This window comes from Vanessa tameamea, chromosome 3, assembly GCF_037043105.1.
Source record: "Vanessa tameamea isolate UH-Manoa-2023 chromosome 3, ilVanTame1 primary haplotype, whole genome shotgun sequence".
In the NCBI taxonomy this organism is placed as follows: Eukaryota; Metazoa; Arthropoda; class Insecta; order Lepidoptera; family Nymphalidae; genus Vanessa; species Vanessa tameamea.
The window spans coordinates 6474559-6490694 of record NC_087311.1 but is presented as its reverse complement, the minus strand read 5'-3'; the positions used below and the strand labels follow the sequence as shown (position 1 = coordinate 6490694).

The following is a 16136-nucleotide window of genomic DNA, read 5'->3' as shown; positions in this document are numbered from 1 at the left end:
TGCACACGTTCTAACCACTGAGCCTACCTAAAAAACAATTTTTGTTTTGATTTGATATAGAATCAATTGAGTTAAAGTACTATCATTTTTTTACAAGCTTTTATTTAGCTTCATCTACCTGTCCGTATGTTTGTCATCAAATCTTGCAAATTAAATTTGATCCACTTCTCGGTTACCGATTGAGTTGAAATTGTGCATACATATATCTGATGATGAAGCTGTAAGGTGGCCATAGAAACTCCGCAATGAAACGACAACCACATCGAGTTTGGGCTCATTTGATTTGTCTTGACGAGTATTTTGTCTTGCAATGGTAACCAAAGTCTGATGATGGATCTGGAAGGTGGTCATAGGAACTCTGTAATGAAACGACGCAACCCCAATGATCGATGGTCGTTTGATCGAATGTGGGCTTGCTTGATTTGTCTTGACGAGTACTTTGGGTGATAGATGGTAACCAGGATCTGTCTTTGATTAGATGGATTAGATGGATGACCCAATGCCAAGGTGAGCACATGCCGAGGGCTAAATGCTATGGGTGGGTGTATAAACGTGTCATATTGCTAACGTTGCGCCTCAGCGTACCAGGGCACATCCTGTTGTACTGAAGCCCTAATTCTCTTACAATGGACCTTTGGCATTTGGGGAGATGGACTGTTTTTGTCCATACTCGTGGCAACAACATAAACAAAAAAGAAACTACTACACAAAGAAAGAGACGTTTAGAGAAGGCGAAATTGAAGCGACAGGAGAAGATTGTTAATGATAGCAATGTCCACAAGCGACAACGCTTGAAAAAAAATAGTATAGCAGTAACTAAATATAGAGTATACCAATAGTTTGGACAATGTGCTCTCAGGATACATAACGTTAGCATACGTACACATGAGACAAGAAAAAATTAATTACGGGAAGAACACTTGGCCAGAATCGAAAGGAACAAAATGATGAGGCAAGCAAGTCAGTTAACGCAGACAGCAGAAGAACACATTGTAACAGCAGAGTATGAATACCAGAAAAAGATTAATAGAACGTGGTAGTGTTGAGTATTTTAATAACGGATAAATACCTTTTTCGATAAAGTGTGTAATTTATTAAAATATAAAATAAAACTAAAAAGTTAAAAATAAAGTTCTATGAAGTTTTTATTATGTTCTGGTTAATTAAAAGAACTAAAATAATCATTTAAAGCTAATAAAAAAAAAATTATTAATAAAAGCGATGAAACACAGATGCGGTCCCTAATAACTCAATTTCATTGTGCGATAGTACGGCGAATTCAACACGACCGGAATTGTCAGTCGCGGGACCGGCTTTACGTGCTTTCTTATGCACGGGCTTGAACACACGTTCTGACAAACTCCGGGCTGTTATTCAGAATTTTTTTAAGAAAAAAACACACAAGTTTTTTTCGGCCTAAACCGAGGTTTGAACTGGATCTGAGGCCTAATACCTATACTAAGGCAATATTGCCTATACTTATATTGTCAGCTTATTGGTGGTGTTGGAAATCTGTCGTAACTGTAGGCACAAGGGACAAAACATTTTAGTTCCCAAGGTTGGTGGTTAATTGAAATTATAAGGAATAGGTAATATTCCTTATATTATCAGTTTATTGGTGGTATTGGCAGTCTATCTATTAAAAATAAATATAAATACATATATTGCCGGATATTTTGGGCCGTGTGCCGTATAATAACGGTACCGTATTCTCATGACCGTCCTAAAACTACGTATAGTTTGTCATATGGTGAGAGTTCTATATCAATGAGATTAGCATTATTTTATGAATCCGGTAAATGCAGAAAAAAGATTTTAACATCAGTATGACTATTTTTTTTCTGTTTCATCTATTTTCGTAATTCATTTTTCAGTTGAGGCCAATAAAAGGCATTGGGGGTTTATGTTGAAACTGTTTCAGTAATTACATAGAATTGAGTAGTTGTTGTATATTATTCAACACTGTCGTGCCTTAAAAAGCACGTGAAGCTAGTGCTCACGTGCCTAATATCTTTGAGCATATTAATTGCTCATGCACTCCCATCGGTGTGAGATTGGGAAAAAAAAGTGCACCTGTGTTGTAAACGCTAGTTAATTGTAACATGATACAAATATCCTTTGTTAAGATATTAGTGTCATATATTTATATGGGACTCAGTGTAACTGAAAGGTCAATGGTTATGATGTCTCTGCTTATCACACTACCTTTTCTAACATTCATTAGTCTGTGGTGTGCTCGACGAGTTCATGACATTTATCATTTGACAAAAAAATTATATATCGAATATTGTCAACTTGAATTTTGACACTTGCGCGAGATTTCGAAATATTATTGTTGTTTGTTTGTGAATTGTGAATAAATTCTAATATAAAGCACTCCGGACATTGTGGGTGTAGCTTGTTTAATTCATTTAAGACATTTGAAAGAGTATCGAGTGCACCAACTCATATTCATTGTCTGAATAATGGTTCGTAATATTCGTTAGAAATATCGATTAAATTAGCCTTAAATAAAAAGTATGTAATCATATTTATTTCTACCTTAACTTGTCGTAACATGTTTCAGACAACTGCTATTAGTAGTTCTCAAAAAAAGAACGCGAATCCCAACAATGCCCAGCCCGGTGGAGTACGTAAGAAATCGGGCCCGAAATTCGAGCTATCGGAAGAGCAAAGAAGAGATATAAAGGAAGCTTTCGATTTGTTTGACACTGAGAACACAGGCAAAATTGATACAAAGGAGCTAAAGGTCGCTATTAGGGCTCTTGGGTTTGAACCAAAAAAAGAAGAGATCAAGAAAATGATTGCAGAAATTGATAAAGGTGATGGAAAAGTATCATTTGAGGATTTTATGGATTTAATGACTGTCAAAATGGCAGAAAAGGATACAAAAGAAGAGATTATGAAAGCCTTTAAATTATTTGATGATGATGAAACAGGTATGTAGAACTTATTTTATGATAAATTTTAACTTTAATGACTAATCTGAATCTTTAGTATAGCGTTTGATCTTTTACATTATTATTAATAACTTTGATATTGTAAACTATTTTCAGGTAAAATTTCATTTAAAAACCTAAAACGAGTGGCACGGGAATTAGGCGAGACCTTAACTGATGAGGAATTGCATGAAATGATTGATGAAGCTGATAGAGATGGTGATGGTGAAATTAACCAAGAAGAATTTTTAAGAATAATGAAGAAAACAAGCCTCTACTAATAATTTAAAAAATATATGACATCAATTATTATAATATACTTTATTTTCTTGCACAAATTGAGTCTGTAATTATGTATTTTATGTAATTAACATAGTTGATAAGTATACTACAATAAGTGATTAATTCTAATATTAACAGATACAGTATAGTATTATATGTTGGTTTTAAATTCAAATGATTTTAGCAATATATATTTAGTATTTTAATAAATAATTACCAGTTAAAATTCTTTCTGATTATAGTAAAAGCAGTCCTTTTAAATATTTATATAATATCAAGGTATACTTATTTTTACTGGTTTCCTGTGCGCTGTGTTTAAAAATTTAATATTAAGTCTGTATTCTCTAAGAATCTATCACTGCACCAAACTTGTCTCCTCATATCCTAAACATTATGACTGATACTATAAATCTCATTTTCAAAGTATTTTACTATTATAAAATAAAAGCCTAATAAACTATAAATTTCTAATTATATTATAAAAAACTATTTTAATTAAAGGTATATATGAATCAAGTGGTATTTTTATTACTTATTATTAATTTTTGAGTGAAATTGTTAATAACTTGACATTTACTAAAATATTTAAAATTATCAATATTTGAATAGTAGCTTAAACATTTATAATATCTAAGGTCAACTTCTTAGGTATGAAACAAATTTTAAAACATCAATAAACTTAAAAAAAAATACAGGAATTAATTTCATAATTTTATTTGCACATTATTTGTAACTCCTTTTATAATATAGCAATACACTCATCACTTGTAGTAATTACAGTCACTCTGGACTTAAAGATATTTTTCTGTAAAATGCTTTGTGTAAACTTTAATATGAAATAATTATATACTCAATAGTCATGGTTAAATTTCACATATTTTATTTGAACATAAAGATACAAAAATTTAGTTTAGTATTAAAATTATAAATGACATACTTATAATATGTGGCTATGGACTTTTTAGTTTGATACATGTTTAGTATCGCAATTCATATTTTTGTTGACTAAATTTACATTGGAATAAATATTATTATTTAAAATTTATTCCAGTATTCAATTTAACAATTTTTATTAATAAAGATTATCTTGGGTTTTTACAATAAATAATGGTCTTAGAAGTTGGGGTTTTTAATGTAGTAGAAGTAATAAATAAATATAAAAAAAATTTTTGTGCTTACTGAGATATTAAACTGAAAAGAAAAAAGTATGGACCCAGTCCATAGTATAAAAAAATCGAATTTTTTGTTTACTTACATTAGAACATTGCTTAAACTATAGATTCATTAATAACTTTTATAAAGTAGATTTTATAGAAGATTATTTTAATTTGTTTCCTTTACAGTGCCTTCAGGTTGCCCGAAGTATGCTTTACAGCACATTTTGACAAACAATCCAGTTTCTACAACTCCAGGAATCATTTTAATGGCATTATTTACCTTTTCCCAATCCAAATCTTGATCAGCAAACATCCAGTCTAAAATGAAATTTCCATTATCTGTTACTACAGGACCAGCCTTCGCAACAGCACTTCTTAATTTAATTTCTCCTCCAAACAATGAAATAATTTTATTTTTAATAGGAACATAGGCCATTGGAATCACTTCAATGGGTATACCTTTTTTATATCTATCACCTAATTTTTTGGAGTCTTTTGTGTAATCGGCAATTACAATAAGTTTTTTTGAACATGATGCTACAATTTTTTCTTGTAATAAACAACCTCCACCTCCTTTGATCAAGGTCAAATTTGAATCAACTTCATCAGCACCATCTATGGTAACATCTATCTCAGGATTTGTATCAAGTTCTCCCAACACTAGGTTATGTTTGTTTATCAATTGTTTTGCTTGAAATGATGTAGGAATGCATATAACTTTAAGGTTTTCAGTTTCCACACGCTCTGCTAAACGTTGCACGGCATACACTACCGTTGATCCACTTCCTACGCCAAAAATGCTATTGTTTTGGACAAATTCATCAACTGCTCGATATGCTGCTACTTGTTTTGCTTGTTCTAGAGACATGGTTCGTTTCGAATAAAAATATTGATGAAGATAAATATTTGCGCTAACAAAAAGCCGTACGCGTAATAGGTTTGGGACTAAATTCGATTTCAACATCCAATGCAGATGTTAGCTTGTCTGTTTATTTTTAGATTGGTAGTCTAGATCTTGTTAATATGTCGATTTATAGGTTATATGCCACATTGTGTTGTAGAATGTAAACAGCCAGACGAAATGTCAAATGTCAATGTAAACACGGTCGTCAGTCGTCACTCGTCACGTCATTACGAACTCAAGTTCTCGCTTGAAATTTATTGCGGTTAATGGTTATATTAAAATGTACTCGGTGTTCAGTGTTTCTGCGCTAATTTACACATAAGTGATGCATGTAATATTTCATAAACTTTAGATGATTTTTGTAGATGGCGACTTTTACTTCACATACTGTAGATTTGATGTCATAATCATAAGACATTAATAAATTATTTATTTTATTATTTGAAGGGCATATGCTTCAGTTATCTTTCGAATCCGAATATATTTAAATTTACAATTTTATGAAAATACCATTAACGTAACTTTAATACTAATCTTTTCGTAAAAATAAAGGGATTAGTAAGAGAAATAAGCATGGATGAGATAATGACAGCAGTCAAAAGCATGAAAAATGGGAAGGCTTTGGGTCCAGGTGACATACCAGTTGAAGTATGGAAGGTGTTAAAGACTGACGAATGTATGTGGTTGACTTTATTCTTCAATAAGTTGTTGCATGAAGAAACCATCCCTCAAGAATGGTGCAGTAGTTCGCTAGTGCCCATCTTCAAAAATAAAGGGGGTGTACAGGATTGCAACAACTATAGAGGGATAAAGCTCATGTCACTTAGTGTCACAAGTGTTATGGTGGGCTTTGAAAGAGAAAGGTTTGCCTGGGAAGTATGTGGAGTTAGTCCGTGCTATGTACAGGGGATCCTGTACCTACGTCCGATCGTCTGCCAGCAACACCGAAATGGCTGTAGGGTTGAACCAAGGGTCGGCTCTAAGTCCTTACCTCTTCCGACGACATTGTACTGGTTAGTGAAGTTGGACCTGAGATCCAGAGCAGATTGGAAGATTGGCAACAGAAACTGGAGAATGGTGGCTTGAAAATCAGTAGAACGAAGACTGAATACATGTTCTGCGGTTTCGGTGGTCTCTCCAGCCTTCCTTCAGTCCTGAAGCCATAGCGCTTGATGGCGTGGCCCTTCCAGTCTGCTCCGATTTCCGGTATCTCGGTTCACTCATTCAAGGCGATGGCGAAATAGATCGAACGGTGAAGCACAGGATTAACACAGGATGGATGAAATGGCGGCAGGTTACGGGAACAATTTGTGACCCCCATATTCCCCTTAAACTTAAGGGGACGATCTATAAGACCATGGTCAGACCTGCTGTTCTATATGGATCAGAGTGTTGGGCTATAAAAGGGATGACTGAAAGACAATTGCATGTGGCGGAGATGAGAATGCTGAGAGGAATGTGTGGTGTTACGCGAATGGATAGAGTAAGGAATGAGTACATAAGAGGAAGTTTGAAAGTGGCACCGGTAACCGAGAAGCTATCTGGAAACCGGCTGTCTTGGTATGGGCATGTTATGCGGAGGAATGAGGACCATGTTGTGAGAAAGGTTTTGAGAATGGATGTGGATGGATATAGAGGTAGGGGACGACCCAAGAAACGATGGATGGATTGTGTGAAAGACGATATGGTTAGAAAGAATGTTACTTGTGAGATGACGTCCGACAGAGAAGTATGGAAGAAGAAGACATGCTGCGCCGACCCCAAGTAAAATTGGGATAAGGGCAGGAGGATGATGGGTAGAATTTTCAAAATCCCTTGCTTAGTCTACTCACCAATGGGCTATGAATTTGGCCCTAGCTTTAATAGTTTACGCTCGGTGATGATGAATCAGTGAGTCAGGAAATGTTATTTTATAACTATAGTTGTGTGTGATGATGTGATCCTATCGTCTTTGTCATTAGGAACGCCCATAACTAATAACTACTTTTGATGCTCCTAAATTTTGTCAATTTGGGCCTGGGCCTATTCGCCCTTTTGTGGGCAGTGAGATCGTCCACCGTAATGGGTGCAACAAAATGTTACCTGAGATACCTCATTTTCACCTGTATCTTAATCCCGATCCGGTCCCCTGTGCGCGGTATTCCGGAAGTTATGCTCCGTCGCCGTAAAGAGGGCGTCTCATCCAGTCAAACACGCATGAAAGGCTACAACTATTAAAATAATAGCGTAAACCAATGATCATATCAGAGTAACTAGTTGTAGTAGAAAATAAAAACTCTGATACCACGTTCTGTATTTGTCAAGTTACGAACTATAAAGATACAGCTCACATAGCGGCGGTGAGAATATATAGAAAAAAATCCTAAAGACATATTTAGCTCTAACCATCTTGGAATTTGAGGATACCTTTATATATCTCGGAACATTTAACACCGAGTAGTAAATATCTCCACGCTGCTAGTCGCATTAAATCAAAGGAAATGAAATATCGGTTTACTTGGATTAGGAACGGAAGATTTTAAGTACGCAAAGACGAATTTAGCCAAGCAATATTAATAAAAAATGAATACAGTCTTTAACTCATGACATAAATTTCAAATTACACTGTGAACGTTATGTTTATTTTTTTTTACGGTGTTAGAAATCTATGATCAAAACGTGCGAGGATTTAGAAATACGACCAATGACGTGATTCATTTAAAAATATATATTGTATTCATATATATTAAATAAAACGTATATATTACTATATAAACGTATATATTAAACTTTCTCTGTGTATGCATATATGATGGATAAAACAAACATAAAATGAATAGGAAAAATATACAGTACGACAAAAAAACTATAAGAAAAAGAAACAAACAATTAATAAATATATATTAGAAAATGGCAATGGGAACTTGTTCCAAAGACCAACTGCGAGAACGGAGAAAACAGTAAACATAAAATACATATCTGAATGGCAACCGAAAATAGAAAAAAAACGTTTGAACGTATGATCTTATTTGTCTGAGAGTTTTATTTGCATGGAGTCAAAGTGAGCACAGAAAAGAGACAAAACTCACTTTCCTATTGCACAGAACGGAATATTTTTTTACAAAATTGTTTGTTCTGTCATATGACAATTTAGTCGGAGTTTATGTTTGCTTCGACCAGTGGACCTTCGAAATTATTTTTGAGGCTCTATTTATACAATTTATCTTACATACAAAAATGTGTGTAAAAGAAGTTTGTTTAATTTTTTTTATACTATCTTATAGTATTTACAGACGTAGTTGTGTTGTCTGAGACTTTCGCGTATTTTCCTATTGTTTGGTGGAGGTTGGTAGTTTGATGTGTGTGATTGTTTATATATCCAGTCAGCACTACAATCAAAGTTTTTGGATTGCAGCTAAAAATAAAGCTTTTAATTTGTGTACGAAAATTTTAAATGTTATTCACGGATATTTGAAGGACACATTAAATAACATATTTTCTATCATATAAACAGTGGTTTTATGTTTAAAACCATACAAAAAGTTTAATCCTGTAAAATATATTCGATAAATTATAAACCTTGATATATTTTACACAGTGGGCGGGTTACCGGGCTTGTTCATATTTTAGAACTAGTTTTAAGATATACCTTCTTGTTAATATTAAAACAGAGAGCTCATGTTGGGTAGTGAAATTAATATTTAGCACCTTAGATTAGGTATTTAAAAAAATGGATTGATAGCCGCTGTCGTCATTCTTGTAAATCCATGCTTGCCGTCTTACCTTCCACGGTCAACTTTATCAATTTTGACCAGTTTTTTATCTTTTTTTAGAATAGGAATTTTATGAATATAATTTTTTTTTTTCATAAAAAAAATAAATTGACATTGTTTCACATGAAACAGAAATATAAACATGTATATTTTTTCTTCTAAATCTGTAAATAAATTTGCCAATTTTTTTTACGTTCGGTACATTTCAGCAATTAAGTAGTACACGGTAATTTAGTAGTATACGGGAACGACAAATAAAGACATTTTTATGCTATTTTTTTAAACGTACACATGACTTAATATAAATTTATATTTTTGTTTGCAATTTTTACCCAAATTTTACCCACTTAAGATTGATTGAGAAATATTAATAATCAAATTACATTTTACGTTATGTATTCTTAATTGTTCGAGTTCTAATCAAGCAGTTGTCGAAATATTGTATCCATTAGTCATTGAATTTAAATGTAACAGACGGCTCGAATGCAATTTGCCAAACTTATACCCAAGCTGTATTCGGTTGCAAGCCAATTTTCCGCCAAACGCCGCCTAGCGATCTGCTATTACGTTTGTTCGCGAGACAACCGCTCGTGTGGTAACCATTTCACGCTCGATTTCATCTCTGCCACTAAAATAGGGACGTAACTATAGTATGTTGTACACACAGGGTATATTCTAAAAATCACGTGACCGAAAATTTGTAACATTAAGAGGTTTGACTAATCTTTTAATAATAGATATGGTACATTATGGAATCTTTTACTTAGATTCGATACATTCGTTGATTTTTTGCATATGAAGTAATAAATGGAACATCAGTAGAAGATGATGGCTTGATGAATGAAAATGATTCACCAATATATCCTTAAAGGATCCCGATCTTCTTACTTAGCCGTTATCCGCACGGTCGGTTTATTTCAATTTCCTTCATAAAAGACGCCATTCTCGGATTTGAAGTAGATTTATCATGCTCGGATAAAGCGGGCACTTTTTGTGCTTTTCTTGTGCCTGGATCTGACCCGAGATCTGTCCACTTAATGTGAATAATGGTGTGCGATGGAAAACGAATGCGAACCCGAACACAAAAGACAACAATACGAAGCGATTTTAAGATTTGATACAAGGATTTTGTTAAGATAATATTGCGCTGCGTGATGTCTACGCGAATCGTCTTAAGTATAATATCGAGCAAAGAGATTCGTTTTCATGAGTTCTTTATATGTTTATACATCAAGTTGATAGCTCGCCTGTCAAGTTAGACTAGTATGTATATTTTCAAATATAACCGCGGTTACTGAACCTATTTGATCAATGAGGTATGTTTATTTAATATATTGCTATAGTGTTATTTTATATTGGCTAAAAATTCTAATCAATTCAGTTTCCAAGCAGACATTTGAATTTGCATTAAACCTCGCAAGAACTCAGAAGAAAGAAGTTAACATTTAGTATAAAGAAATACTACAAGAAAGTACCGATATGTTTTTTTGTTTTAATTTAATATCATAAACATAAATTAAACACATTTAAATTAAAAGATCAAGTGCAGCGTATTGCGGGCCGACCGCATACGCAACTCGTTTATCCGAGGTAGTCTCAGGGTCCGTGACGTAGCGGATAAGCTTCGAGAGCGTCGTCTGAGGTATGGCCATGTTGCGCGTCGACCTAAGGACTACGTCTGAAGAAATTGCCTTTATATGTTTGTACCTACAACTAGGTCTCCCGGGCACCGAAGGAAGCGATGTTTGGATGTCGTGAAGCAGGAGATGAGAGGAGAGGCAACGGATTTACACTGGATGACGCTAAAGACCGAGCAAAGTGGAGTAGCCTTAGTCGAAGATAGGTAATAGCCGGGATTAATAAATGCCAGGTAGAAAAAGAAGATATTGAGAGACCATATTTAAAAAGCTCATAAAATTGCCGCCTGACATTTGAAGATCTTTCATACGATAACTCGATGGAGTAACTAGAAATTATCCTTAAGATAAGATTAGCAATCGCTAATATATAATTTGTTTGTAGGTACAGTTCCGAAGAACAGTTTATTAAAAAAACATTTCATAAAATTGTACAAATAATTTTGTTTCTTATTATACCTACGTAAACATATAAGTTTTTCCTCTCAATATTCTAATTTATTCGTTTTACATTGCATTGAGAATGTATTAAAATAGCATCGCTCCTTATTCTGGATAGATATTTAATACACACCATCATAGCGGGATCGAGACGATGATATCCGTGGAATGCGTGCCGTCTAGATAATCGATTCTAGCAGCAAAACCTCGAGCCGTGAGAGATGCACTCGAGATGAAGTTCCAGGTGCCAATAAAATATTTACAGTTAGGTACTATGTTGTGTTATACAAGGAAATATGATATACTTATCAGAGGGAGCTCAATCAGATCTTTGTAGTTATTTTGTTTGCAATTATTATTTAATAATGTTAAGTAAAGTTTTTAATGAAAAAATAATTTGGCTAAATATGTATTCAGCTTCGGTTGGAGTTTTAAAGTTGGATTTATTTACGGAGCAAATCCGCTTAAGCATGTTTTCGCTGGAGTTGTTAAATTGATTAAATTTATTTGTCTAATTCATTTCGCTGTATAAAAAAAAAACGCGATGAAAACATAACAAATCTGTATATTTTTTATACTTTTTGGTTTTTAATAAGATTAATTTTTAGTATAATCGTTTAGAGTTAAAATTACCATTGATTGTACAGGATAAAACTATTTTAACTATTTATATAATTTGTTGCACACGAAAATGAAATTGCTCAAAAAGTTGGCCCTGTGCTGATACAATGAATTTAGTTTAATGAATTTCTAATAAACTGAATATAAATCGTATTTGTTTTTATAATAATGTTGGTATGTATTAAAATGAAAGCCTACTCTATATAAATGTAAGCTGATTTTTGTTCGAATTGTACTGAATATAAATAGTTAAATCTACTACTCTAATACAATTTGTAGTAAACCATGATCCCGACGCTAAGGTGGCATTATCGGATTGAAAAAAAATGTTACAAAACAGTTATGTAAGTTGGAAAATGTAACTTGGTGTTCGGAAGTAAAGTTGGTATTGGTTCGTGAATCCGAACGCGTATGCGATGGCGAGTTTTACAATGTTCATGTGACGGCGGAACCTTTTTGTTGGGTCCTTTGTGCGGAGAATCCGCGATGCCCCTGGGGCCAGGAGCACGATTTCCATTACACGAGAGAGTTTTCGAAGAGACCTTTGCATTTCAAAAATTTTACGCCACGTTTGTATTTCCTTTAATAAGATGTTTAGGATCTTTATTATTTAATGACGGATCTTTACAAAACGGAATATTATAACGTATTAAATAATGTTCAATGAAAAATAGTGCTAACTGAAATTTTTAATGTTATTTAGTTATTATTTAAAAATATGCTAGTACGAATTCATGGAAATTATACTAAAAAAAATGTAACGTAATATTTTTCCTAAAAATCTTTTTACGGGTTTAAATTCAATAATATGCATTTAGCTGAGATGGGGCATAAATGATGCAATAACGTCAAGTCACGTTTGGACAGTATTTTGAGTTGAAAGTTGTGCACCAGCTGCTACTAGCAGGGATGCGAACCACTTTTGAATGACTTAAATATTTATTACAGTCATCTTTATAATGTTGTATGATAAAGGCAACTAATACCGAAAATTAAAGAATTTTGTTTTAGATATGTCTCTATGATATAAATTGAAAATAAATTGTTTATCTTAATATGCCCCAATTAGGTAAGTTGTATTACTGTTATATTAATTTGAATAATATTTTGATTAAATAAATGAATGAATGCGGTTATAAAAATATATAATTTTCGACAATTCCGTTGTGTATACCTTAAAGGAAAACTATAATGTCGTATCTATCTATTTCAATTACGCTAAGGGATAATATAATTATGAGTTTTCGGTAATCGTAATTACAAAAGTTATCGTCGTAGTCACCCGAATAAATGGTATCATTTGTTGGAAATATTTGAATCGCAATGGTAATGTCAGGTGATTCCGTAGCTCAGGCCTGGCAACAATACAGTAAAAACGTTCGTCGTAATTATGATCATTTTGCTAGCCATTTCATTAACATGAGCCTGCATAAGCGTTTCACATTGTGTCCAATTAAATCAATAGCTTAATTGAAATGAAAAGGACGTTTTGATTTCTGTTTTTTTTTTAGTTATTCTTATAAATATTAATCACGACGCACTATAATAAAATCCTAAAGTAAAACAATTTCACCAAAAATCGAAGTAAACCTAAATCACTGAGTTCTTATTGAGAAAATTTAAACAAAGCATACATACTATGATTATAACTATCTATGATATAATTAAATATAACAACATAACATAGACTAAATAAAAATAATAATTAAAACAGATTAACGCAGAATCATAAAACTGTTTTGATTCTTGTACTGCAATATTTTCCACACTATACCTATTTGCTTTGAGTTTAATAATAAGTTTGTACAACGCTCATTAAATTAATATATGTACATCTGAAATGAGACAATAAAATTTTAGTAAAAAAGAGTTTTTTATAATCACTTAAACGTTTAGAATTTAACGTTCTTAAAACAATTAAATAACTAAAAGGATTGCTTGTCAGACGGGGTCGAGGTGTGGGCACCCACGTGTGGAACGAGGGTTGGAGTGAATTTTCTGCTCTGCCGCGCGGCGAGATGAAGAGACCTCTAGAAAACTAACCACTAAAAGCTGCAGATATAAAGTCCGAACAAAATGTTCATTCTTTGAGCTCAATTCTAAAATACGATGTAAGTATTCTTTTAGCAATGTTGTGAAAACCGTTTCCAGTTGTGAAATGATACCTACTGTAAAATCATTCAGAAACTAAGTATGATTTGATACTATACGTACAATATATATTTTTATTAATAATCCTAGGAACTTTTTTGGCATAACTAAACCCCGTTATGTATATAATTGGATTATATATAATCATGTCAATAGATGAATTGACGTCAGAAATATTCATACAGGTTTGATATAGCATCATTGATATAGCAAATCCGTGTTAAACAAGTATTTGCGTACAATTCAAATTCTATTCGCGTTCGGACGCAAAGCGTTTCACCTGCCATAGTTTATTACCTATTCAACGGACTCGCACAAATAAAATTGTATAATGCATAAGCGAATAGCGAGTGGCGAGTTTGATTTACGAGGGAGCGGGTGGCCGCCTGAGTCACGCGCTGAATAACAAACATAGGGCCATTCAAACTCCGTCCTACCGTAACAAACCTAAATACCCATTTCAGTTGCATTAGCGTATCATTTTCATGTCTATACAAGGCATTGAATTCAGTGGTAATTCAATATTTTTCATATTAATAAAATACAGTCTGTAAATGGCCCACGGCCCACATGGGGTTGAATTTCGTGGAAATTGGGCACATGCAGGCTCCTTCACGATGTTTATCTTCACCACCGAACACGAGATGAATTATAAGCATAAATTAAGCATATGAAAAATCTGTGGCACTTGCCTGAATTTGGACCCGCCATCAATTAAAATACACACGTTTTAACTAGAGGACCATTTCGACACAATTTTTTTTAAAGTGATTTTTTTTATTGTCATATATCATATATCTTTAACATTTTTTAGGTGAAAATGAAAAAAAAAATAAAATTAAGCGATATGTGTTCGTTGTTAACGCTAAGTTAATATTGGAATACAAATTAATATTTTATATAACTCATTTCAGAAATTCTGTGTATTATATATTTATTATTGATAACAAAGTAAATTTTAATTATATTTTATTTATAGAAACAATAAATAAAGTGAGTTTTTTATTTAAATGATAATGTTTAAATGAAGTTTACATTTGTAATAGAGAATAAATTTGGGATAGTACCGTGATCGACCATGACACATGAAAATACTCTTTATGGTCAAGCCTTTCTATTGACCTCTGGGATGCGGTTACACAAAATCCCTTAAGGACTGTTTGACACGAATCTGCTTTTAAATATCCGTTATTCGATAAATGTTTCAGTTCTATAACAATGCTAATTAAATTGAATATACTTAATTAAATATCTATATAATGAGATAACCTTTTAAAACATGATTTATTTTATGATATGTAAGTTTATTTTCATTTTTTTCTGAATAATTCTGCAACATTTTTCAGACTTCAAAATGTTACGTAGACGATAGAGAGGTAATCAGCTAATGGAACGTGTTAAGGTACTTTCATGAAGATCTTAATCAGGTCAAAATCTTCGATCAAGACATACCTATCTGCGATTTCTAATCGTACATATCTTATTTGATGGAAATTCTAAGTACGCAATAATAGGTAAAATAAGTGTCAGATGCGTTTTAAATAAAACTTATAAAAGGTTTTATGTTCTAATTTTAAAGTTAAATAAACATTTAAACGTATAATGGCTCGTCAGTCATCACTCTATATGATACACTAATACTTGGAACAAAATAATGTAATGATTAAAAAACAAGTAACAGCTTGTTCATGTGCCACAGCTGGGGTAACTCTTCTTTTGAGTAGAAGGTTTAGACTTTGCATGAAAATTCAGTAATTCTAGCCTGGTTTTGAACCCGCAGACTTCGTTTAAGAGTCACGTTGTCTATGTCCAGTCAAGATATACCAGTACTTATATCGCCACTGGTACATCTTGACCAAAACATCCTCTTAATTGTAATTAAGAGGATAAAGAACTCTATCGTGACTGAAATTACATAATAAATGTGATATTAGTACAATATACATATACAAAGATTATTTCATGTATAAGCACTATGTTCATTGGAGCAGATGTATAACGGCTTCGAGAAAAAAAAGGTAACATTGCTAACGATCCTCCAAGGAAGATACAAATACTGTAAGAAATATTTATGGAGGTTTTTCGCAATGGAATCCCCGAGGAAAGCGGCTGCGACCGAGTGCCCTCTGAAAATGGGAGAAAACACGATACAAATCCCTCGCCACGCATAATTCTTAATACTGGGATTATAGAACGGCTTTCTTAAGGCTTGGGTGCCAAAAGAAAGATAACAAGCAATTAGTATGTGCTAA

The 16136-nt window shown here is 33.0% G+C and overlaps 2 protein-coding genes across 2 annotated transcripts; one reads left to right on the top strand and one right to left on the bottom strand.

Moving 5' to 3' along the window:
- Positions 1-2281: 2281 nt before the first annotated feature.
- On the top strand, positions 2282-3737 carry LOC113397595 (uncharacterized). Its single transcript, XM_026636013.2, has 3 exons — positions 2282-2468; positions 2567-2939; positions 3057-3737. Exons 1-3 carry the CDS (start codon positions 2466-2468, stop codon positions 3218-3220), a joined length of 540 nt encoding a protein of 179 aa, XP_026491798.2. The 5' UTR covers positions 2282-2465; the 3' UTR covers positions 3221-3737.
- A 584-nt stretch (positions 3738-4321) lies between these two features.
- LOC113397594 (ribose-5-phosphate isomerase) lies at positions 4322-5507 on the bottom strand. Its single transcript, XM_026636012.2, has one exon. The coding sequence runs from the start codon at positions 5340-5342 to the stop codon at positions 4545-4547; it is 798 nt and encodes a 265-aa protein (XP_026491797.2). The 5' UTR covers positions 5343-5507; the 3' UTR covers positions 4322-4544.
- Positions 5508-16136: the final 10629 nt, after the last annotated feature.

Bases quoted from the DNA above. Each gene is read 5' to 3' on its own strand.
- LOC113397594 (XM_026636012.2), bottom strand. From the start codon at position 5,342: ATGTTGAAATCGAATTTAGTCCCAAACCTATTACGCGTACGGCTTTTT.
- LOC113397595 (XM_026636013.2), top strand. The intron at 2,940-3,056 runs GTATGTAGAACT...AACTATTTTCAG, and splicing joins ATTTGATGATGATGAAACAG to GTAAAATTTCATTTAAAAAC.